The sequence below is a fragment of the Colletotrichum karsti genome (genome assembly GCF_011947395.1).
Source record: "Colletotrichum karsti strain CkLH20 chromosome Unknown Scaffold12, whole genome shotgun sequence".
NCBI classification, from domain to species: domain Eukaryota; kingdom Fungi; phylum Ascomycota; class Sordariomycetes; order Glomerellales; family Glomerellaceae; genus Colletotrichum; species Colletotrichum karsti.
This window is the reverse complement of record NW_024065912.1, coordinates 389,853-415,008: the sequence shown is the minus strand read 5'-3', so window position 1 is coordinate 415,008 and position 25,156 is coordinate 389,853. Positions and strand designations below refer to the sequence as shown.

General features: G+C 54.8%; 5 protein-coding genes across 5 annotated transcripts; 3 read left to right on the top strand and 2 right to left on the bottom strand.

The window, feature by feature from the left end:
• Positions 1–115: 115 nt before the first annotated feature.
• CkaCkLH20_04517 (uncharacterized protein) lies at positions 116–1,038 on the top strand (the record flags this gene model as incomplete). The annotated part of the gene is made up of 2 exons (XM_038887236.1): positions 116–389; positions 443–1,038. The coding sequence occupies 2 exons, from the start codon at positions 116–118 to the stop codon at positions 1,036–1,038; spliced, it is 870 nt and encodes a 289-aa protein (XP_038747402.1).
• Positions 1,039–7,275: 6,237 nt separating this feature from the next.
• On the top strand, positions 7,276–8,841 carry CkaCkLH20_04516 (protein kinase regulator ste50; the record flags this gene model as incomplete). The annotated part of the gene is made up of 3 exons (XM_038887235.1): positions 7,276–7,546; positions 7,605–7,766; positions 7,826–8,841. 3 exons carry the CDS (start codon positions 7,276–7,278, stop codon positions 8,839–8,841), a joined length of 1,449 nt encoding a protein of 482 aa, XP_038747401.1.
• Positions 8,842–13,230: 4,389 nt separating this feature from the next.
• On the top strand, positions 13,231–14,343 carry CkaCkLH20_04515 (uncharacterized protein; the record flags this gene model as incomplete). Its single annotated transcript, XM_038887234.1, has 1 exon — positions 13,231–14,343. One exon carries the CDS (start codon positions 13,231–13,233, stop codon positions 14,341–14,343), a length of 1,113 nt encoding a protein of 370 aa, XP_038747400.1.
• Positions 14,344–15,402: 1,059 nt separating this feature from the next.
• CkaCkLH20_04514 (MFS transporter) lies at positions 15,403–16,953 on the bottom strand (the record flags this gene model as incomplete). Its single annotated transcript, XM_038887233.1, has 4 exons — positions 15,403–16,104; positions 16,177–16,581; positions 16,629–16,643; positions 16,699–16,953. The coding sequence occupies 4 exons, from the start codon at positions 16,951–16,953 to the stop codon at positions 15,403–15,405; spliced, it is 1,377 nt and encodes a 458-aa protein (XP_038747399.1).
• Positions 16,954–18,744: 1,791 nt separating this feature from the next.
• Positions 18,745–20,617, bottom strand: CkaCkLH20_04513 (alternative nadh-dehydrogenase; the record flags this gene model as incomplete). Its single annotated transcript, XM_038887232.1, has 3 exons — positions 18,745–18,818; positions 18,875–20,179; positions 20,245–20,617. 3 exons carry the CDS (start codon positions 20,615–20,617, stop codon positions 18,745–18,747), a joined length of 1,752 nt encoding a protein of 583 aa, XP_038747398.1.
• Positions 20,618–25,156: the final 4,539 nt, after the last annotated feature.

Below are 25,156 nucleotides of genomic sequence, written 5' to 3'. Positions count from 1 at the left end.
ATCAGATGCTTCTCGCCGTACTTCTCCGAACTCAGTCGTCGCGAACGAAAGAAAAAGCGGCGGCATGGGAACGACGACAAGCCAGACAGCAACGAAATCATCAGCCATCACGAAGATGTTCCATCTATCGTCTTCAAATGTCAGACAGGGAACTTCTGGCAAAAGAATCAAGGCAAAGGCGCTGAATGCGCACGTACTAGACTCCGGCGCGGTGGGCTTGAAGTCCATCACTTCCTACCCAGGTCCTCTGGAGAAAACCGGTGCGCCGTTGCCTGTATTCAAGGGTACGAATCAGTCAACCACGCCCATCTTGGGCAGACGTCGAAGCAGCACGTTGCCGAACCCAAGCATTGAGACAACTCCCTTCTATGATGGCGCAGAAGCTCGAGGTATGGCACATTTGGCTTTCTATCAGGGTTTTGGACTAACAACATGTCTTCAGAAACTTGCGTGGATCTCTGTCCTTCAGCTTCGGGTCGCCAACCAAACAGGGACACCAACAGGAGCGCAGAATCGGTTGCCGTCTCTGGGGCCTTGTCTGAAGGCGATGAACCTAGTGACCGCCGGTCGCAAGCATCGTCCGTTCGACAGCTCAGTGAGTTCCGAACGCCGAAAAGAAAAGGAAAAGCACACATGCATCTTGGCGCCCTACAGGTCGGAGGCGAACGAGATATCGTGCAAGAATTTCGATCACCCGGCGGCTGGGTTTCGGCTCGCAAGCGACCTGCCGAGCGTGTTCTCAGCCCTGTGTCATATCACCAGGGGCCTGAGAGAAAACGTTCAGTCAAAAGACACGTACCCAAAGAGCAGGACCACGACGAGCCGCAGATCACCGAGCAGCGAGATCCAGATGTATCTCATGATCCCCGTGGTCAAGAAAGCGACCTGAGAAGCTACGCCTCAAACACGTCAGACCATGTCAAGACTCATCACAGGCCCATGGGACCCATCGAGAAGAGGAGAAAGATAGGACTGGCTCAGCTGGAGAATCAACGGGAGGTGAAGAAAGAGAGACGCTCGGAAGAGTACGAGCACTGAGTCGGCTGCAAGTCCTCGACGACGAGAATTCGACGACTTGGCAGGCGGGAGAGTGCTTCAGCACAACCAGTTTCCAACGCGCTGCCTGCAACGACTGGCTTGTTTTGGTTGAATCAAATCCCGGACGGGAGAAGGGAGTTGTCAGAGTTGAATGAAGAGTCAGTTTGGATGTGTAGGAATTTGTAGGATTAGAGGGAGACCCTCGAATTGTTTACGAATATCACTCGTCGAAGTGGCGATTGGAAGAGTCGACGGAAGGCGGAAGAGGAATTGGCTTATCACTGTAGGTATACTGGCCGAGGCCTGACTGTTGCAAGCAGTGCACTCTTTGAATGCAGGATTCATAGCAAGATATTCGATAGCAGGAAATTCTTCCACTCAACCTTTTGACACGGGAACATGTGCCACGCTAGATACGCAGCCTCTTCGAACATCTTGACGGCCAAATCGCGCCAGATTCTGCCACGAAGGTTCATTTTAAAGCTTGCGCTCGACGCAGCAGAAGGACTGTAGACGAGGAAGACGGCGTTGAAATCAGAGTAAATGAAGCTTGAGACAATCGTGAGCAAGTGTCGGAGGGGCGAAAGAAGGTGTACGGTTGGACGAGACAGAGAATTTTTGCCTGCACCCACGTGGGATTGGGGGGTAATTCAAAGCGGATGTGAGGTTTAATTTGTTGACGGCGACGATGATCATCAGGATGAACAGCAAGTAGGCAAGCTGGCCCAGTTCACAGAGATACTAACTACGATCTCTCGCTACACTATATCACTACGTTACCGCGGATCGAGGATGACTTTCGACGTCCAAGACTTGTCCGCTTGGACAAATTCGATGATGGCTGAGTAGCGTTTTCGGAGAGGTCGATAGCCGGTCCGACAGTCAGAGAACGCACGGGAACGACTCCGAACGCCAACCAGACCTGACTACGATCATTCCCGCCCCCCAGAAAGAGCTCCCCCGCACTCGCGATTGATTGGACGTGAGAAAAAAAAAGCCATCCCCCCCCTCGCGTCGATCTTGAGTCCAGGCACAGAGCGTCCGAGCACGAGGACGACCAGCTGTCAAGCGCAGAGATCCGCGTGGCGGATGGGACTGGACGGCACAGCCGGGAATCTGTTCGCGGGCTCTAGAACGTGAAAGACCTGCAAGTGCCAAGAGGTCATTTGGAGGTCGACCCAAAGAGGCCCCGCGAAGCGCGAGGTGCTGTGCAATCGCATCGTTAGTCAAACCAGCACGAAGAAGCGCTCAGCGACAGATTTGTGTCGCGAGGTGTAATGAAACTGGAGAGAGTCCTGGGAGCTCGGATGAGGATGATCAGTTTGGAGAGGATCGTCCAGATTTGGGTTCGCCAGAGTTGCGATGCTTTCCGAAAGGGCGATGGTTTATGAGACTTTTGAGTTTTGCCTCTTCATTGTCCCAGAACTGGCAACTTCCAGCGTCTGGTTCCCGTGAAGCCCTTGAGGACAAACTTGGGGAGGAGGCATCGGATTTTTGATGAGGACCGGCAAAGTGACTGGTATCTCACGGTTCTCTCGTTCCTTCCTAGCTATAAACCCAGGCGCGGGCCCTCGGGCACTCTGGCATTTTTGCGAGGTGAGAAGACCATTCAGGGGGTGAAGAAGAAAGGGGATAAGCATTCTCGGCCGAGCGAGCTGCAGTTTGGACCTAATGTAAGTCTGGCGTGCAGACGTGAGAAAGCGTCAGATCGGAGTGGCTCTAGCGCGGAACTTAATCTGAGTATCGAGGATGCTTGGATGCTTCTGCGCAAGTGATGGGGAAGACAAAGGAGACAGACATGGCCGTGATGAGACCTTGCCTCTTTTAGGCCAGGCGGCGAGCATCAATCTAGATCGGCCGGGAGACGGCGTAATGGTCGTGGGGAGGGTGGCTGGTACTGTGAGGAGGGAGTGTTTTGGCCCAGCGGGAGCATATGAAAAGACGCCAGTGATGGCTTGGACGCTACATGGAAATGATGATGCGATTTCGGGAGGACAGAATGGCCCGCAAGTGATGTCTCGGAGACAATTCCGGGTTGATACATGTGCTATGCTTTGTGCGAGCGGGACGAATTGTTGATGATTAGGTGCACGGGGGCCAAGGCTTCAGATGAACGATGGATTTGGTGGTTTGAACGCGAATTTTCCTTTCTCGTCTGGAAATCAAGATGAGACAGGTAAGGTTGCGTTTCGTATCGAGGTCCCTGGTAGGAATTGAGATGTTGTGAGACGTCGTGCGATAACCCAGGAGAACGTAGCATGCGCCGAGTGAATGGTACCATGGAGGCTGGAGACGGGAGACCGCCTCGAACGTGACTGACGCCCTGAAAGATTTCGAGAATACGAGATGGTCCAATGAATTGCGTTCCTCGCCGGTTTTGTCACGTCCCGAGCGATTTAGCGATACGCAGAAGGCTATGGACGGGATGATGGGCTCAAATCTTCGTTTGGCTCCCCTGACAATAGTTGGACAGACTCTCTGCAGGCGCGGCTGCCGGCGCGCAAAGCTCTGCCATGCTGCTGGTTCGTTTGACGAGCCAACCGAGGAACGGTTTAGCCATGGCGGCGCGGGAGACGTTTGTGACGCGCGAACTTGGACATTTTGGGAACGTCCCATCCGGATGGGTCGGCATGAAACTGAAACCCAGACGACGAGCGGGAACGATATTTGGGAGGCTGTTTGATGTTCCTCCTGATGCCTCTGGCTGCGCTGTGAGCTGACCTGATTTCTTTGCCAGATGCGATGAGTTAGGATTCACGGGAAGTATTCACACAATGTCTGCCGTCTCAACCGAGGGAGGAGGCTTAGCCCGAGAAAATTGACCAGACCAGACGAGGACACAACAGCGTGGCTGTGCCGCAGCAAAAGAAGTTGCGATGAACAACAACCTTGGGCAAGTAGAGTAGAGACGATTGCAGTTGAGCGGACGGCCGGCTGACGCCGATGGAGGAGATGAACAGAAGCCGAGGATGATCGACGCAGGGTCGTCATCGAGGTTCTTTGATCTGCTGCCAACACGGAAGTTGTTGACTTTGAGTCTGATAGAGAAGGTAGCCTTGTAGGGTTTCTGTTTTTAAAATTGGGGGTCCAAATGGCAGGTTGAGGTAACGGTTCCAAGTTTGCCATATAGTGCCAAGACTGCAGCGTCGAAGACAAGCGTGGAAGCCAGAGCGCGGGCAGGTGGATGCCGATCCATAATGTTAAATGATGGACGATATCGATTAAATAAGTCGCTCAGCTCTTTGGCAGGATCTTTTCATATGAAGTCGGGCCTTGGACGACGTAAAATGCCTCATTTACGTTTTGGTTCTGGACCGGATCGTGGTGTTTGATGGAGCAGCTGGGGAATTGTGGGATGAGCTGAAGGCGTCAGGGCGGGCGATGGTGGTCTAGAATGACGAAACCCCATCATATTGCGTGTTCGAAACGTAGGATGGGATATGTTCCGTTTGGCCAGCGAGGAGGACCGCGTACCCGAAGGGTGTCGATTCTGTCATTGTGCGTCTCGAGAGCAGTCGAGGCCCGTCTGTGATGCTGGGTGCTGGGTGCTGGGTACTGGGGGCCGATGGCCAGGTCCAGTCGGGTGTTTTCTTTTTGTGATTGGGGTTAAGCCGAAGGTAGAGAGCTATGTATGGAGCACTCGCTGCTACCCTTGGTCGATTAAGCAGCAGGCTTGCAAGGTGAGGTCGTGTAGATGAGGTAGCTGGCGTGTTTCTGGGAGAGGGCTCGCATATGGATGTGTACCGGTATCAACCCTGGAGGTGTCGTTTTGGGGAGAAGAGATGCGGAGGCCACCGTCGGGAGTCGTTCCGGCCGAGGCAGAAGGCTCACGCTGGTGCGGTACTTTCTCGCAAGGCATTGAACCATGCAAAGACAAAGTATCTGGCATCTGAGCAAGGTCAGGTCGGACCCTTGAGATGAGGGAGGCATTCCATACCTTGGCTTGGCCCAAGCCTAAGCATCGGCAAAATGGAGCATGTGGTTGGTCGGGCGGCAAAGTGCTTGGACGGTAAAGCAAAGAGAAAAACGGCAAAAGCATCTGATAATGACTTCACGCATTGCTCTTGGATGTGGGTTCCTGACTCTGTTTCTGGCGCGGTGTTTTCTTTGTCGGGTCTGTGTGGTTGATTAGAATTGTCGAGATTGAAGTCGGAGGGAAAGTTGGATTCGGGAGAATCATCATTAAACTGCCTCGGACGGGAGGAAAGAAGACGATTTGTCACTTTCGAGTGTGCAGCTCTGATTGAGACAGTCGGCCGGAGGAAGGTGGGGATATCGACAGCTGCTGCCCTGTTCTGGCAGGCGTGGCACTGGCAATGGCAGGCGGGGCAGATATAAAGTGGACTCTCTCTCCTCTCTCTGCTGGAAGCGATTGGCAACGACTGGGCAGTTCGGACCCAATTACCGAGTGACAGGCTGTTTTTGATGTATTTTGGATGCCGTCAAAATCTCTTGTTTCCCGGGGCCAGATTCCCCTTATTTTCTTATTCCGTTGTTTACTTGGTTTTACTGTGGCACATGCAGGAGGCTGGGTTGGCTTCTGGAACATGCCAACCAAGAATGACTCTCCAATGAGTGAGGCGTTCTCTCGTGGTAAGAAGCAAGGAGGAGAGACAAGTACCTCAGTTAGATGCATGGCATGGCAATAACAAGTGCTCTATGTCCATCTATGTAAGTGAGTATGGCCGAGTCACAGCTCTTGGGGCCGGGAGGCAACTTCTAGCAAGCAATTGGATCGAGGTGACGCCGCAGGGATAAACCCCTTGGGCGCTAACACGCTTTGAGGCCGCGTTAATGGGCCGGATAGATGAGGTTGTTGTGATATTGGTACGGATACTCTGTACTTCAGCCACGGATACCGTTTGTTTCCAAGTCATGTCATTCGTTGGTGCGCACGTCTGCGGCCATCAAGCTTGTATTATGCTCAGGGAAGACAGGAAACATAGCAACACATGGCGGGGCATAGCATGATGGTCACCGAGGCTCAGCATCAGGTTCTCCATCTCAGCTTCAGCTCTGCAGTAAGGTGCTGGAACTGCGTATCACCACCAAGCAAGAAGCAAGGCTAAGGTAGTTCGAGACAAGCCCGGGACAAGACAAACGGGGTCCCTCTTCCAACCTCAAGCCTCGAGTCTCAAGCCTCTGGAAAACTACCCCTCCATCACCGTGGTCGAGCAGTAGAACAGGAAGACCTTACCTCCGTCCCTAACCTATCGGCGGTATCCTGGCATGCGTGATGGTGGGCCAGGGCCGGTCCTGGTCCTGGCTCGGCCAAGGTCTCTCAAATCATCCAGGATGCCCATCGATTGCTGCAGCTGCAGCTGGTGCTGGGCTGGCACAGGCACCCAAGTGCTCTTCCTCACTGCCCGCTCCGAGGTGAGGAGCCCTGGATGTGAAGGGCGGGCAGAAATACTGAAGTAATGCTGGGGGCTAATTCGGTTTCTGGATCGCACCCGGCCTGCGGTGGAGTTGTTCATCACCGGGCAGGGCATCAGCGCATTGCACGGGGAAACGACGCCGCTGCAATTCCTGGCGTTAGCGCAGCAGCCCAGCAAACACCTGCTGCCCTGAATCCTAGATTGTGCCTTAAGCCGAGGGTACTTCGGTCCACGCGTGGCTCACCACCAAGGAGACATGTACACGTTCGCCTGTCCAATTCGATCCGGCCCAGTGCAATCCCCTGAAAGTGTAGTCCTGCTTTCCAGGCTTGGCCGCCAAACTCCTCCACCTTTTCGCCTGAGCCCGAACCCGAACGACGATCCCATCCTCGCCCGACCTGACTTGTCCATCCTTCTACTTCTGCAACCTGCTTCCCGTCGCCTAGCGCACCTTTGTCCTATTGAGCCTCTTTTCGACTCACACTCTTCGACGTCGCCTTGGACAACACATTGATGAGGCCGACCTGACGCCCGAGGCTTCGATACTCATGATTCCTCCTTTGTGAGCCCGACGACTCCTCCGCGTCTTGCTTCCACGCTTTCAATCTCTTCTGCAACGGGCCCCCGCAGCCGCCGCCACGACCTCCTCACCCTGAACAGTGAGCACCACGCCGGCGCTTCTAGACACTCGACACTCGACACTCGACACTCCCCCGATTCGTCATCCAGCCTCTTCTCCTCTCCCATTGTCCCTCCTCCCATTACCGCCCTTCCTCACATAATTCTCGAACACCACCTACTCAACCCTTGATCTCGATCGTCGCCGATACGAACCTCGACGGCTTCGACGTCGCCAGCCATGAATTTCGATTCAGGCACCGCCTACGCCGAGTCGGATGCCGACGACGAGTACGAGCGCAGCCTAGGGCCCAACTCCCCAGTTACGAATAGCGAAGCATCGCCAATCGATTCCGAGCTGCCTTCCTCGAACGAGCACACCCCTACTACCTATGGCCACCGCAGCAGCGCCGATCGTCTGCCCGAGACCATCATCTCCGAGTGGACCGCTGACGAGTGCGCCGACTTTATCAGCACAATTGGCCTCCCACAATACGCCGACCGCTTCGTTGGTGAGTCGACTCCCCGCTGCTGCCGCCTTTTGTTGATCTGACTGACGTGTACCGAAAGAGAACGAAATTGTCGGCGAGGCTCTAGTCGCGTTGCAACATGACGATCTCAAATCTATGGGTATTGCTAGTGTCGGCCATCGCCTGACCATTTTGAAGAGTGTCTACGACGTCAAAAAGGCGCAAGACATTCCGATAGAGAGCGACCATTATGTGCCCTTGTGTACGTGACGCCGCGCCCCTCTCACAAGAACCTCCAACTGACCTGCCTTCTGTTTACAGCCGCCGATGCCGAAGCGCAGTACGCGACAGCGACTCTCAAAGATATCAAGCACTTGGTCGAACAACTCCGCCTGAGAGACGAGCGAATGAGTCTGGTAGAACAAGACTTGCGTCGACTGACAGACGACTTCAGACGTTTACGCGAGGACATGTTGCCTGCCCTGCGTCTGGCGAAGGATTCGTCACAACCCCTTCCCAACGTCACAACCAACAACAACCAAGGTTACGGATACGAGACTGTGTCGCCACCAGCCCCGACACCGTCGTCCACTCAATCCATGAGCTTGAACCGACAGTACTCTACGAAGAGGATTATGCTCGGAACAACGCCCAAAAACGTCTCCCCCTCACACCTGCAGACGACCCATGAGAGAATGGAACAATCTTTGGACCCGTCAAATGCGGCCGAACGAGCCGTCTTGTCGTCCTCGCACCTGGCAGCCATGAATGGCTCCGGTACCGCTACCTCGCCTGGTTACCCCTCTCCGAATATGCCTTCCCCAACATCTCCTCCGACCCACGGCGGCGCGACGCTTGGGTCCCGGTCTTACCGCTCCGATGTACCTACCCCGTCGACAAGATCAACCTTCGCCGAAAGCGAACACGGCTACAAAGGCCGCGAACAGCCTGTGGCGCCGAAACGTGGCCCGACCCCCGCCCCCGATACGCCGAGCACGAGCAACGCATCCGTCGAAATCTTCAAGTCTTTCAGAGTCAGCATGGACGACCCGTGCTATAAGGTGCTACCTGCCGCGCTTAAGAAATACCAAATCAACGCGCCGTGGGATCAATACGCCCTCTATATTGTTTACGGAGATCAGGAGCGTTGCTTAGGACTGGACGAGAAGCCTCTCATCCTGTTCAAGCAGCTCGATAAGGAAGGCAAGAAGCCCATGTTCATGTTACGAAAGACGAACAACGCCCAAGTCGACCTCTCGGCAGAGCAACCAGGGAGCGCGGGGCTTACGGCAAGGGGCGCTGCAACCGGCTACGATCCGCCAGGCGGTATCATTTAGGGGGTGATACCACTGCTGATTATTCTCGACGCGTACCCTTCGATGATTTGATTTACTTTCCTTCCGGACTATTTTGAGTGGAAAAGCAGCCCCATGTCGAATGCTGGGCTGCAAGCTCGACTGGACCAGAGCAAACCGGAGTTGGGGTTCACCTGCATAGCGCTGCGCGAAGGGGAGACGCGACTGCTTTGGAATAACTGTCGCGGAAACATTGTGTGGGTTCGATTGGGCGGGGTCTCTCCACGGTGTTTCGTCTCGCATCTGTTCCTAGGTTGTACGAACTCGAAACGTGGATCCGAGGAGTATTGTTTTTCATTTGCACGAGCTCCAAAGCCTCTCACGAACCAGATATCGGACCAGAATTCGCCGCGGCAGGACTATCCATATCCATATTGTCGAGATACTTTGTTCTCTCGTGAAGAGATTTACAGTCGGACGGGGCTTACGCTGGGTGTAAGCAATGAATAGAGCATTGCGATTATCTATCTGGGAGGGGTGGTCTGATCAGGCGGCAGTTCTTGTAACAACGATGCTACTCGGCAGGAGGTGGAGGGGTTTTTGGATACGGGAGTGATGGCATCTGCTCTGTGCAGCAAAAAGACAGGTCGCGAGCACTGTCGACGGGGAGCTTATTTGATTCTTGACATTATTTTATTCACCATTCGATTGGACATGCTCTTCTGCATCACCGTGTGATTGATCTCTCTGTGACTCGAGTGTAGGAAGCGAACCAAGCCCGAACCCTCTTTGGCAAGGCTAGGGATACCAATCCGATACACGTCCTGCATCCGCCAGCGCGGCGGAAATAGGACGATCTCAGGAGAGGATGCGGTTGATCCTCACGCGTCGAACGAGGTCCTGCACGAACGACGCCAAGGAAGGCCGATCGCGTCAACGGTCAGGGTTTCTCCCCCTTCTAGAAGCACAGGGCGGATCCGATCCGCCACGGGGATTGGGAACGGGATGGGATGACGAACGAACGAACGGCGAAGGGGTGCCAGAGCCAGAGCCGGTGCGAGTTTGGCTCGGAGGGGGAGGGGAGGTGGTTGGGGCTGTGCTGGATGCCGTGTGAGTGGGTTTAGGGCCATTTCGAGATGGGAATGGGATGGGTGGCATGTGGCATGGGATGATGGAACGGTTCGTTGGTAGTCTACTGCTGCTGCTGTGTGAGGAAGGTCATGTTGTTGAGACGAATTGGCTTTCCCCCCCCCCCCGTCGGAAGATGTTGCTGTTGCTGGGGAGTACAGCCAAACAGCACATACGAGAGAGATCGCCATCGTCATCGTCAACGGCCTACCGGGAGGGTGGTATTCGGGTGCCGGCGGAGGGAAGGGAGGGAGGGGGGCCAGCGGCGCCGAGTAGCATGTCTCAGTTTGGTGGGCGTCCTGCAGGTGCGAAGTCGTGAAGTCCCCTTTTTTGGGGGCTGAATGGTGTGGTGTGCGGTGTGGTGTGGGTTCCTTTTGGGAAATGGATGTTTGTGGGGTTGGGAAGATGGGGACGACGACGACGACGACGACGACGACGACGATGGTTCATGAGACTGGGTTGAGGAGATGCTTCTTTCTGAGCAAGTTTTTTTTCGAGACGCGTCGGAATTATGAGCCGGTCGGTACGGGATAAGGTAGGACGACGGAGCCGGAAGCGGAGCGGACGTCCGGGTGGTGTCTTTGGAAAGGGTTTAGGATGATCAGCCCGTCTCTTGTCTGCTTTTGGGCGGCCGGGACACGGCTGGCGGGATGTGTTTTGGATATACGGATAGGCGCCCGCGATTGTTTGTGAATACGAGGTTTTGGAGGGTTGGGTGAGGCTATATCGGGATGTGAAGGAAAACCGTCCTGTCAGTTTTTTGGCGCTTGATTTGGTTTCAGGCGGGAAAAAATTGTATGTCCTCAAAGCTGTTCTGGACGAAGACGCAAGAGAGACCGTTGAGCAGCCCTAATTTGTTATCTTGATTACCAATTGCGCAAAGTTCGATTACCGCGAGTTGAGGTCTACGGGGCGCCGGAAAGCACGACCGATCCCGTCCCCGAACCCTCCCCTCCGTATGGGACCTACAAAGGCAAGTCGGCGGCGCGCCGGTGCGGATCCTGCGCCGAGAAGGGCAGGATGAGATGCAGGGCCAAGGCGTGTCAGATGCACGGGACAGAGAACATGGCATCGTCATTACCCGTTCTGGGTATCCCGTCGGCTTCGTCTTTTTTCTGTCTCTATCTGGTAATAGTGACCCCCACGTGTTCGATTGACGGGATGTTTCGGACGTTGTCTTCTTTTTGTTTGTGAGAATACTTCGTAGTCTATTACGGACGGTGCTTTCAGAGAAACAGGGGTGATGTTCGTATGTGAGCGATCTGATGTCTTGCTTCCCCTCTGGGATCGATCAGATGTTAGGATAAGCAAGTTGAGTTGGGATATGAAGGTTTCAGGTACACTGGATGCCAAATCGAGCAGAACAGGACAAAAGCAACGGCTTGAAATGGGCATGTGCATCGCAGAGTTGCTCGTCGTTGTTCACAGTGAGTGTTCTTGCTGTGTGTGTGTGTGAGTGTGTGTGTGGAACGTCTGAAACTCGGCGCGTTCGTTGACTGAATCATGTCTCTCTGTTCTGCATGGACAAATTGGGACGCCGGAAACTCTTGCTGATGGAAGTCGTGCGGGATTGACCGGTGTCACTCGTCTGACGGGTGGGTTTTCTTTCCTGCTTGTGGTTTCTTTTTCTCTCCAGAGATGGAAAGAGGCAGGTGTCGAGTTTTGGGAAGGATTAATGGTGTTTGGCTATTGGTGGAAGTTACCCTGTGTCGTCGATGGGTTTTGGGATGATGATGGTTTGGGGGCCGATTTCTAGAAGGTGATCCATGCAACTTACTTACTCCATGGTTGGTTACTTGGAAGATCGGCCTGAAGCTGGGCTTTTTACTTGGGGGAGGCTTCAACCCGATTCGTGTCCATCATGTCCCCTTGTCTTCCTTCTCTGATCCATATGGATTTGCCCTCTTTTTCGTCTGAATTACCTATGCAACTTGCGGTTGGTTTGGAGCGGCTTGCCTATCCGGGTGTCGTCTCTTTGCAGGCCGCCCCGCCGAGTCTTGAGTCGTTCTCTCTCGACCCCACCGCATAGTTAGGGCTTCCAGTCTCCCTGCACACAGGTCCACAACCACAACAATCATAATCCACTTCATCTCGTGCTTCTATCACACAGGTAAAGCCCGAGTGGCTCAGTGGTAAAGCGTCTCACTAGTATCCGGTTCTCCGGTCCGAAATGAGAAGATCGTCAGTTCGATTCTGGCCTTGGGCACTGTGTATTCTTTTTAACTCTTTTGGCAACTCTGCTATGTCTAGAGTCGTTTTTTTTTTGTGGTTTGGGTAGTTAAGCCGCTGCTTGGTCTGATTTTGGCGATTGCTGCTGATATCGGGCATATAGCTGGATGTTTTTGTCCATACTAGCCAATAGGTTTTCTTGTAGTGGTGTTTGGGGATGATTGACGAATACGAACATCACCGTATTGAGTGGAAGGTAGAGGGGATCAGCAGAGAGCATTCAACAATTTTCATGCTGTGTTGGACTTAGACTCTGATTGGAATTTTCCTCGATTATCAGTTATATGAGTTCATCAGAGCAGCTCAAGATCTAATATCATGTCTATCTCGACGCTTCCTAGCAGACCCGGAGCACTCGCGGAACAAAGGCAGATACGAGAGGGAAGAAGCCTCAACCAAGTGAAGATGCCAAAATTATACTACGTCGAGAAAATTGGAGTCTCTTTGACGTCGAGGACTTGTGTTGGATACAATGAACAATTGGTGCTCGAAGAGACGACTTGATGTACTGCCATCGTGAACCACGTTCCTTCCCTTTGAACACTTCATCTGGTGAAGTCGGCACACTTGGTCTTGTGGCCTGACACTAGCCATTATTTACCTCACTCATAAATTGATGCCTGGTCATACCAATATTATAGCACTTTAAGCTTGGAATCTTTCTTGAAGGGGGTAAAAACAAAACGCTGAAAACGCGCTTGCCTGCCGTTCCTGCCTCCTCGGGTGCCTTCCATCCACGGTCGTCTCGCCTCACACTTTTTACCCATCACCTTTTTTTCTCACCCGGTCGACTACCAGGTTTTTCCTTCTTCCCTATTCACCACCAAGTCTTGAGATCTCGGAGAAGGATCTCAAGATCTTGCCTCCGCCTAGAAAATCAGCCCCAATTTCGACAGAGCTACCTCCCTCCCTACCAACCTCTTTTTCGCAAGCAGCGATACCAGGTGAGTCCCTTCACAGCCTACCAGAAATGATCACCATTTAATTCAAACAGCCGCAGGCAATTGCAAGACACAGATCGCGGACGAGAACGACGACATTCGGTCAATCCTCGTCATCATCGTCATCATCATCATGGACTCCAACGCCGTACCCTTCACCTTCCAAGCTGGCGGCGGCCAACTCTCCTTCGGTGGTGGCAGCCAGGAGCTACCTGCTTGTACCTGGGAAGCACCTGAGCCCTCTCAGGATGAAGACGACGGAAATGATCGCAAACGCCGTCGCGTCCAGGTGGACATGGACAAGCTCGGCGTTTCTGTCCTCAAGCTTGGCTCCGACATGACTTTCGACTTCCGGTCCGCCCACGCAGAGGCTGAGAAGAAGCTTATCGACATCACAGCTGAGCGTGACGAGCTACAGAACAATCTGGATGTGTCTCGGGAGACCATCGCCCGACTTGAAACCGAAGCGAACCATCTCAGAGCCGTCGGCCGGGCGGAACACGACCTCATCAAGGCCGAAAAGCAGAGACTTGAGGCACAGCTGGTGGACATTCGAACCGACCTGGCTGAGGCTAAAAAGAAGAACCGCAAGCTCGAGACACGGGTCAAGGAAGAGAAGGCAAATGTCACGGCGAAGACCGAAGAGTCCCAGCAACTGGAGGACACTCTTAAGGAGGTAAAGACAAAGCTCAAGAATGCTCGCAACAAGAACAAGGCCAAGGAACAGGAATTCGACAATCTTAAGGACGACGTCAACCGTCTCAGGGAAGATTATACCAACCTTCGGAGCGAGAACGAGCTCAAGGTCGAGGAGTGCCGCAACCTCCAAGATGATCTCCTGGCTGTGGCTCAGCTCAACGATCGCTTCTCCGAGCTTGAGACCAAGAACAAGGAGTTGGGGGAAAAGCGAGACTTGCTCATGGCAGAGAAGCTGGAGCTCAAGGAAGACTATAACAAGCTCGAGGGCGAGACTGACAAGCTCAAGGATAAGATTGAACAGCTGAAGACAGAGAATGAAGAGCTGAAGCTGGAGAAGCAGGAGCTCGAGCGAGACAACAACGCCCTGGCAGACACGTGCTATGGAAGCCCGAAGACCCCCAGAACCCCCAGGAAGAAGGCTACGCCGAAGAAATCCCAACCCTCCCGAAGCCCATCTGTGGTAGAGTCTGGTAGTAGTAGCATCACGGCTGCGGGGTCTATGAATGAGAGCCTTTCCTGGATCAAGGACGAGATGGACAGTGTTTAAGTCGTTTGCAGAGGATATGGACAACGGTTGATTAAAGTGTGGAGGGGTTTTACTGAGATCAATGTAATGTTAATGCTACCAAAGCACGAGAACTTTCAGATATGGTTATTATTGAGTCTTTCCCACAAGTAACTTGATTCTCATCGCTCTGATAAGGCTTTATGAAATCCAGCGACGACCCTCAGAGCCCATGTCTCCAGAAAGACAGAGTCCATGCAGCAAAGGCTGGGTTGTGACAACGACATGCCAACGCCAATCCTTCCGCATCGCCCATGCTCTCTCTCGGGGTCAAATAGAACTACGTTGTCACATGGAAGGGAATTGCATTCGGCTTTCTTACATTCACTCTACATCCATATCTCGGGAGAAGCTCGAGTGAAAGCCCAAGGGATGCTAGACAAATTCCATGAGCGTCTCACAGTCAACACTCTGCACCATCAGCAACTCTGCCGCTTCCCTGACATGTAGCCTGTATCTTCATGTTGCTTGAAACTTGAAGGTACCGAGATCTCTGCTGGCTACATCTTGATTGGGTAAGCCAGAGTCCTCGATTTTCATTGCAGCACATTTCAAGAAAAAGGCCCTCATGTCCTCTGATACATATTCTCCAACCTTCCAATAGCTGGGAATGCGCAGGAGCTCCTGATCTCTCACGGCAATCTCCATGCCTGTGGAACTCGAGGAGTTCAGCCGCAACGCCTCCTCGGGGACATTTTCCTACTTTGGCCTCCTATTACAGATCCCTACCGAGCAAAGCGGTGGGCATATAACCATGGCGATGGCAGCAATATCAATGCAGTCTAAAGGGATGGGTATTTAATTTGAGGGGCTCGAAGGTATCACGTAAATCCATTCTTGCGCGCTTGAAGACTCGCACGAAGTTCAAAGTTCTCGCTAGGCCTGTGGAGCTTGGTGCGCGGTAGCGGACTGGGAGAGGCGTGTGAGTGTGGTTGGGTGGGTTTGGAGTACAATTACTTGTTTCCTCTATCTGGATACCAGAATAATCATATCCAATATCCCCTTCTATCAATCCACCCTTCATCGCACCCTCAACTGTCCTTATTCCTCCTTCTTTCCAATCCTCGGCAGGCAAAGCCACAACCCAAGCATGACCCCCAAAAACGCCAGGATAATAGGCTGCAAGACCTGCACACCCTTCGCGTTCGCAATGACACCGACAGCAAACGGCAGAATAGCGGCGCCGCTGCCCCCAAACGCCGCCGCGAACCCGATCGTGCTGACGTGGAGGTGCCTCGGCAGCAACTTGGTCGCCGCGACGACGACGGCCGGGAAGAAGGGACCAAGGAAGAAGCCCTGCAGCGAGACGGCGACGGCGGAGACGTAGAACTGGGGCACGAGCCAGAAGAGCAGCTCGAGGGCCATGGTGACGGGGATGTAGAGGGCGACGGCGAGCTTGACGCCGAGGCGCGGGGTGACGAAGCCGAGGACGACGCGGCCGAGGGTGATGCCGAGCCAGAAGCCGACCGAGGTCATGCCCGAGTCGAAGTTGTTGGCGCCGCGGACCTGGATCATGAACTGCACGATCCAGCCGCCGAGCGAGACCTCGGTGCCGACGTAGGCGAGGAGGAAGAAGGCGCACAGCCAGGAGACGCGGGCGTAGGGGCGCTTGAAGAGCGCGGTGCGCATGCCGCCGCCGTCGGGGCCGTTGCTGGAGTGGCTCACCGTCTCGCGGTAGGCTGCGCCGGTTTGGGTCCAGAAGGCGGAGGTGCACCATGCTAGTTCGATAACGGCCATGCCGAGCTATAACCCCCTCCAGTTAGCATTCATCGTTCTTCTCCAGCCTCGGAGGACTCATGAAAATGTCAGACTCACCAGAACGTAGTAAAAGTTCCACCATCCCAGGTTAGCCTTGTTGATCATGGTGGTCGCGATAAGCGGGCTCATGACGCCGCCGGCGCCGTAGCACGCGTGCAGGAAGCCGAGGACCTCGTTGGCGCGGTCCATGTTGCCGATGTAGGCGTTCCAGGCGGCGTCGCTGATGCCGTTGCCGAAGCCGGCGAGGATGTAGACGACGACCAGGACCGGGTAGGGCGGGTGCTGGGAGATGACGACGTAGGCGGCGATGTGGCACGTCGAGGCGATGATGGCGATGCCGCGCTGGCCCGCTTTCAGGTGGATCCAGTTGTTGAGGAGGGCGGAGAGGACGTAGCCGACGAAGGGGGAGAGGAAGACGAGGGAGACGACGGTGTAGCTGAGGCCGTAGTACGATTCGAGCTGCTGGGGTGAGTTTGTGCTCTTTGAGAGCGGATGGGGGATGGACGTACGTAGGGGATCAGAGCCTGGGTTTGGAGTTAGTTGAATATTCGACAGAGATTGAGAGGACTGGAGACTTACACCGTAGGCGGCATCGTTGGCGCCCGAGACGAATAGACTCCAAAAGCAGGAGAGCACCCTATTCGCGTTCGACCTCGGATGGTTCCATTTTTGAGTGACGGCCGCAGTCGTCGTCGGTGCTGGTAGACCGCCGGTCGCATCGTCGCTGGATCCGAGACGGTGGCCTTCGGTGTTGAGAAGACTGGCGTCCTTGGGTGTCGTCGGCCTTTCCAGGTTCTGTAGCTGGACGGTCGACGTAGACGACGTGGTCGCCATGTTGGAAATAAGGTAATCTGCACCTGACGTCCTTCAGATTTGGTCAATTCGGTCGGAGTCGTTCAAAGCTTCCAATTGAGTTTTCGGGAAAAGAGTTGACGTGTTGCGGCTCCCGAGTCTTTAAAGCTCGAGATTGAGTCGAGGGACCAGGTGGGTTTTATGACCGCACTTCGCAGGATATGCTCGACGTTATGACGAATCAGGGACATGGAATACGAGGTGTGTAAGAGTAAGAATACCCCGGTTTCTCCAGATTAGAGTAGCCACCAGCTCGGCTCTCACCCGCGACGGAATATATTTCGCTAGTCGATCACACAGTCATTCGGCAAACGGCAAACGGCAAACAGCCCAACGAAGTCCCTTTCTTTTTTGTGATGTCTCGTGCGGCAATGGCCGACTTTAGAAGGTCGATCCGCCTGACCTGAAAGGAAGAAGATTCGAACGGATCGGGGACTGGGGCCGTTGAACCGGCGCGGCGGTCCGGGCGACCTCATTGGGCGGCAAAACCCCGGGGACGCTGCGTATCCTCTAAATTATGGGGTTCGTTGGCGGGACCGGGGTGGAAAACGTATCCCGCCAAGGAGGCGTGATTTGTCCTGTCTCCCGATCGGGAGAGTCTGCCAGCTCCGCTAGACTCCGCTTGCGACGACATTCCGCGAGCCTCCTCGTTGGACGTCAGGTTGGTCGTAGGGCGTGGATGGTTGAGTTGCCACTAACCACTGCGTTGTTGCTTTCCATGGGGTTTATATCTGAGACATAGCTATGGCCATTGTGATCAATTTCATCTCTGGATGAACCGGTCTTTATATGTGCCCTGCTTGAGTATGTGTCTCGTTGTCGCCGTGATTGCGGATCATTTTACCGAGACCTAGATGAACGGTGGTTGTCCGATGTTGGCACTGAAAACATCCAACAGTCATTCAAAATCGCCAATCGCCAACTCACATCCGTTACTGATGTCAATAGGCACACAACGCCCTCAAGGCTCAATAAGTCGACCAATCCAGGCATGACATTGAAGAGTATCGACCGAGCAGGATACTTACTTATCAGCAGAGGTCGCACCCAGATGCAGCCCGCCGGGGTCTTTGACCAACCCCTCGGAGAACCATCAGCTCCGTCCCAACAGTCTTCGACACTGCATGAACCTCGGGCCGTCCCGCTCCCTCGACGACATCCTTCCGTATCCTGATGTGGACCACGAACTGGTCTTTGGCACTGCAAGATCGCATCTGTGCCAAGCGCCGCGGAGATCTGATCTACTTGGCCTCCGTCTGCGAAGTGCACCGTGGGCTACTGATCGGATAGGGATGTGGGTCGACAAGAGCTCCCACGTGGGTGGCCGACATTACTTCTCTCCTAGTTCCCCCTTAGCCCTCGAGCAAGCGTCGAGACCGAACGATGAGTAAGCACTTTGATGTGAAAGATGTGATTCTTTTGTGATCATTATTCAATTCTCACGCATCGAGCGTTTACGGCCGAGGCTCTCGAGAGCAGCATTGTACAGGTGATATTGCGACAACTCATACAGGGTAGTCATGTTTTCTCCCCCTCCTTCTCTGTGGGGGGCAGATGATGATCGTGTGTGTTCCAGTTCTACCCAGTCTATCGTTTCCCGCCAGCCATTAAAAGCCGATCGATCTATCGTTTCGCTCCCCGGCACCATACACACAAAAGAAGCGAAGAGAAGTTACTGAAAACAAAGTAGACAAAAAAGAAAAGAGGTAATGTCCCAGTTTTGCCCTAGAGGGGGCAGGAAAAAAAGATTATGAACGCCTGAAACGACCTAACTTATTCTCGTGAAATGTCACGGCCGAAGACCTTGGACTTCAGCCAGTCGTTGATGACCAGGAGACGGTTGCGAGCTGTTGTGTTTGTTAGCTTGCTAAAGTCTTGCCGAGGTACGGCGGCGGGAACTTACTGCTGAAGCACATGGAAAGGTAGGCACTGCGCCAGAAGAGGTAGGTCATGCTACCACCGCTAGCGATGTTGCCGTTCCACCAGCTGACGTCAGCGACGGCCTTCTCGGAGCCGATGTAGGCCAAGCTGCCCTGGTGAGAGTAGTGGAAGGGCTTGATGTCCTTGATGCGACGGAGCTGGCGCTCGTGAGCCTCAATCTCCTTGGCGACATCGGCCGCGTTGCCGGGCTGGAGGTTCAGGTTGCCGCTAAGCTCCTGGACGCGGGCCTCGAGAGACTCGGTTCTGGCCATGTTGTTGAAGAGCTTGGCGAGGAAGTTGCCCTCCTGGGCAGCGACCTGAGCCGTGGGGGCGTAGCCGGCAACGGCGCAGTCGCCAATGGCCCAGATGTCGCGGGTGCCCTGAACGACGAGGTACTCGTTGACGGCCAGACCACGGCGGGAGTCCTTCTGAGCGGGGATCTTGGAGATGAGGTCGCGCACGATGGGGCGAACAGCGTTACCGGTGGCCCAGACGAGAAGACCGTAGGGGATCTTGAGGGTCTGCTTCTTTCCATCGGGTCCGGTGGCCTCGGCCTCGACCATCTGGTCGGTGACCTTCTTGACCATGGTCTTGGTCAGGATGTCGATCTTCTCCTCCTCGAAGGTCTTCTCGGTGTACTCGATGAGCTGCTTGGAGAAGGAAGGCAGGACGTTGGGGAGAGCCTCGATCAGGGTAACCTTGAAGCGGTCGGCGATCTCGGGAACCAGACGCTTGATGTCCTCCTCGAAGAAGTCCTGAAGCTCACCGGCGAACTCGACACCGGTGGGTCCACCACCGACGACAACCATGTGCATAAGACGGCTGATATCCTCGGCGGACTGGTCCTTGAAAGCGGCGGTCTCGACGCAGTCCATGATCTTCTTGCGAATAGCCTGGGCGTCGCCAATCTCCTTCAAGAAGCAAGAGTTCTCGCGCACACCCGGGATACCGAAAGTGGCGTTCTCAGCTCCGACACCGATGACGAGCATGTCGTAGGCGACCTCAGTCTCGGACATTGAGCCCTTAATTTCCGAAGTATCCAGAATCTTGACAACCTTCCTGTCGGGGTCGATGGAGCTGGCCTCGGCTTCGTAGAACTTGACGGCGGCCTTCTTGTGGCGGAGAATGGTTCGGATGGGCTCCATGATGGAGCGGTGCTCAATGGTGCCGGTCGTGCATGACGGGAGAAGAGGGGTGAAGAGGAAGTAGTTTCTGGGGGAGATGACGACGACGTTGTAGTTCTCCGTGTCGAGCTTCTTCAGCATGGAGACGGATCCCCAGCCGGTGCCTGCCAAGGGCGTCAGTACCAACTTTGTCGTCGCAACCACACGGGTATGCGGCGGATGTGCGTACCAAGGATAACCAGAGTCTTCTTGGTAGGGTCGAACTCGACCTGGTCCTCAAAGTGCCTGTCCTCGTAGACGGTGTATCCGACGTAGGCGAAGAGACCGAGGGTGGAGAGGTAAGTAAGACGCCAGACCCATCTGAAGGTCCTGCGAATCTTGCCGGGCTTCTTGACGGGAGCGGCGTCGGCGTACTCCCTGCGGAACTGGCGCGCGACGGTTCTGGAAGCAGCGGCAGCTACTGGCCTCGCGGCGACGGTGCGCAGGCCTTGTCTGGAGGTCGTCGTGAGGGTTCTGCGACCAGCGCTGGCAGCAGCGCGCGGAGCTCTCGGGACGAGCTGGGCCGCGCGAAGGGAGCTCATGGCTCTGGCGGTCGAAGCCATTGCTTCAATTGTCGAGGGAGAGAAGGTCTCCGGTGACCGGTAAGGGGTAGTGGGATGGGTGAGGAAGGTGAACGACTTCAATGGAAAGAGGAACAGGAAGCAAAAGGGAAAAAAGAGAGGAAGAGGGAATTCGGAGAACGATAAGGATATGCGCGGCCAGCTGGTGGGCGTGCCGTGTGTGACGCAGCGAACAAAAAAAGAGCAAATGCGGCGGCTGGACCCTCCCGAGTCGGCGGTATTTTTCTCGCACCAAGCTTGCAGAAAATTTCAGGTGCTACGGGGGTGAGGTCAGAGATAGCGCGCTCCGCCGCTGGCAATCAGAAGCTTGGACCGGAACGACGAGACGTGATTGGGTAGACTGAGAGCGGAATCCTCTGGCCGACAGCGCTGTTGCTCGCCAACTTCGCAAGCAGGCAGGTCTTGGCTGGGACTGCCAACTGGGGACCACAGGGGGAATAACGACACTACAGACCTTAACTACAGGGTCACTGTCCTTCTTCCCGCGTAGCCGCGCCCTCCTCCTCCTCCCAATGGAGCGCTTGTTTTTTCCTCTATCAGTGTGTCATTTGATCTTTGGTCCAAGGCAGTGGCTCGGGTGGGCCATCGGGGTTCATTCACCCTCTTTTTCGCTTTCACAAGTCACTCATTCATCCAAAGACTGAGAGAGGAAGCACCGCTCAGCTGCCAAAACGGCGCAGCCCTCCGCCGCCGCCCCGGTCACGGCCACAGCGGCCGAATCCCGGCGTTTTGTCCGACTCACAAAATTTATTTCTACGGGCCTCATTTTCCGCTCGACATTCACCATCCGCGCCTACCTTACCTTCCTTGATGTCGTGATGGCAACGCAAATCCAGATGAGTCAGGTTTCTCCATTGCGCTCTTTTTCCGCACTCTCCTGTCCTCCCGTTTCCCGACCTCGATATCCCCGGTGCCGCGGTCACGGCACGTAGCAAATCATTACCTGATGTTACACACAAACGTCACTAATACCGCTCACCCGGGGGCCCACTTTCACCTGTCACCCACCAGCCACTTTAATGTTAATGCAGAGCCGCTGTTTACTCGCAATCGCCCACGACGACCTCATTTCAAACACATGCAACTCATGTCGATATTCACCTGCCATCCTTTCCCCCGAGCAACCCAAAAAGCTTGTGAAAGCTCATGCGACGCCAATTCCCCCCGTGAGATAACCTAGTTTCTTCCTATTTCTCCCGCCGAAAGAACGCGACCAGAAAACACATGCCGCTTCTCCGAGCCTCTCCGAACCAGCGACTCTATCTCGGTCTTGTGGAATCACCCGGGATCTTCTTAAGTCTAGCTCGCGGCTCTTTCGCAATCGCTGATGACGCTACCGTAAGGCTTGGAGTCATCCAGCCCGAGATTGGTCCACCCTCCAAATATTCCGACGAGTTGCCGATGCTCCCGAGGATGGGGTAGACAGGCGACTCCATCCGGCCGAGGCTCGAGCCTTTCCCACGTCTTCGAGATTGCCCTCCGCCGCGTGTCGCACCGCTCCCTCCCATTCCTCCGACCCATTTCGGTGCCTCGTCTCGAGGCACCGCCTCCGGGGTATCGACCAGCCCTGAGCGGACCGATGGCCCCACATCGCAGGCCCCATCCCCTCCGAAATCGTCGCCGACGCCGGCGGGGATGGGTGGTGGTGGTCCAGCGGCGTTAGAACGCATTTTCGGTCTTGGCGGTTATTGGCGTCATCAATTAGACCTTGGCTCCCGCACTCTCCTTCATACAAAAAGGAGTCCTTGGCCGCCATATACTCACGACCATCGTCTCACTGCCAACCACCGCCGGCGACGTCTCGTCTCTGCGTCAGTCCGTACGGACACAACTCTCAGACGGGTTCACCATCACCATCACCATCAGACATGTGGCTGCGCAGTTTGACGTGTTCTGGTGTCGCCTCGGCCTGATGTTTGTCCTCGCGAGTTGCAACCGTGCCTCGGCTGCCCCCAGCTCTGCAACCTTCAACACCACTTCTCTCGCACAGCACACCCTCTCGCGCGTCTTGCTCGAATCTTGAGATGCAAAAAAATCTTGGCGATGCTTGGCGAAACTCGCTTTGGTGTGCACTCGCGAGAGCCTGTCATGACGCCTGCTAATTCACCCCCGACGATGCGCTGCTCGTCTGGAGATGAGACTTGAGGGATAAGTGAGCATCGTTGTACTACACGAGAACCTGGCACGGTATAAACCCGAGTAGGGTAGTCGAGCTGTTGAGCCCATGCTCGGCGCAAACCCGATTTTGAGAGTCTGAGGATGCTCTCACCCCGTCGGACGTGGTGGTCTTTTTAGGAAAAGTTTCCTTTGGCCAAGACTCGTTGTTCGAACCAGAGGGCCCCGGCCGAGATCGAGCGGGTGTGCTAGTGTGGGCGGGAAGGAAAAAATAGGGGTCCGTCAGGAGCCATTCACCATACTCTGCGGCCACAAGTCTGACTGGTAGCTGATATGATTGCTTGTTTCTGTGCAATCGTTGTCGCTGCTGCTGCCAGAATTGAGGATGTTCTCCAGGTTGTCCTCTGCTCACCGTCCTCATCGTCGCCATCCTCATGGCCCCTACCGCTGGAACGGACTTCAACTAGGAGAGGCAGGAGAGGCAGGTGAAGGTGAAGACGTAGTTGCCAGAGGTCTTACACAGCCCCTCGGGAGACCCAACGAAGAATCGCCCCGAAAGAAACTACCGCGAAGAAACGAAACGGATACCTCGTGTTCAAGAACCTCACCTTTCCGGGCCCCGAAGGACTGAAACGCCGCAAACTCAACTCGGCCAAAAGAGCCAGCAGTAACCGCAGTGGAGGGCCGATGCGTAAGGTGGTATCTACTAGACGAACAGAGTGGGAAATGTGAAACAGGGTCGTGTCTGACTACTAGCTCTCACGCAGGAGAGAAAGTGGGGTCAAACCCAGGCCATGGAGGAGCTTCATTCAGACGAAGCAAGGCAGGTGAAGCGTCAGTTAACCGCTCGTTTGATCGCAGTCCGCGGCCTTTTCCAGAGAATGAGTCCGAATTGGGGGCTTCAAACGGTTTTTTCGTCATCACGCGGTGCCGGATTTCCGCTGATGCCCTCAACTTGACGGGTCTGGTGAGGCCCAACTTCGGGATACCCGCTGCTGCTTCAGATGTCGAGATCATGAGCCAACTCTCAGCTCACCCGTCGTTTGACAGCGCTTATACTGCATGATGTTGCCCCAGTGCGGCTGCTCGAAGCCATGCCCGCAAGTTATGCCGGTAGATGGGAGGCGACTTGCGGTGCGGAAACGGTGCCCACATCGAGTCCTCCAAGAGCCACTTTGTCGATGGTGAACCAGCTAGCTCTCTTCATGTTGAATGCCCCGTCGCTGGGGGCTACGCGTCGGGACGGCGGGCGAGTTGAAAAGCAAGAGTCCAGAACATTGCATTGCAACGTATCCCGCATTCGCCTATCTCACGAACAATTGTCTTGGGGTGGGCGTTACCCATGCGTTAGAAGGCATCCCGCGTCTTGGTAGTTGATCGTAAGCTTGGCGATGATGTCGTGGTAGCCAAGCCGCGGAAGATTTGTCAAGCGACGTTGATCCCGGCCAGGGTGATTGACGCCCGCGATGCAATAGCGATGCAATATGGCATCGCGACTCTGGCCAAACCGAGTATATTGATTCAATATGTTTTGAGGCGGCTTGGGACCTTAAGGTTTCCCGCGATCTGGCGTTTCCCAGCACAGTCAATATATATCGCCAAGCCCTCGCCATGGCTTCGAGATGCAAGAATGGCCAGATAACTCTCGTCCGCTGTTGAATGCGGTTAAAGCGCCCAGCAAACGGTTCAGAGAAAACGCATGCGAGAGCGGAGAGCGCAGAAGCACAGAGCAGAGGCAGAGCAGAGTTCCCAGCAAAATTGCCTTACAGAGCTTCGCCGAGAAGCTCTTGCGGAACGGAACTCTGTCCTCCAACACTTCCGGCTATGACGGCCAAGCAAGCCCTGCGTTCAAGCTTCTGTCTGAATAAAGGGGAGAGAGCCAATCAGTGGGCGAGTAACGGGTTGCTCTGATCGCCTTTGCAGGTTTCCAGATGCCAAGAAGGGAGCTTATTTGCCTCTTCGGTGCGACAACTCTTGCGAAGTGTAGCAGCATACCGACGGTATGGTGTGTTGAAGTTGAGGATGAGATGAAGACAAGGTGAGAACAAGGGGCGCAGAACGGGTCCTGGAGACCGGCTAGGACGGCAAAAGTGTGCAGAATGTGACGAGAGTCAGGTTTGGGGGGGAGGCCGTGCGGCTCGCCCGCCGAGGGGGTATAGCATAACTCGAGACCAATAGCAAAAGTAGCCGACTCCGAGCAGGCGTGCGTGGTATTGGACTGGAGTTGCGAGTCGTTATCGAGACTCGAGAAGGACTGAACGATGACCGGGGCTGCTGGTTTGTCAGGGGCTAGAACGAGGCGAGGCGAGCGCCCCGACTAAGCGGGTGACGGGAACGAGGAGCGGCTATCTTGTAAAGTATGTGGCCGAAATGCTCGGAAAGCACAATGAGAGTTCTGAATCCAGA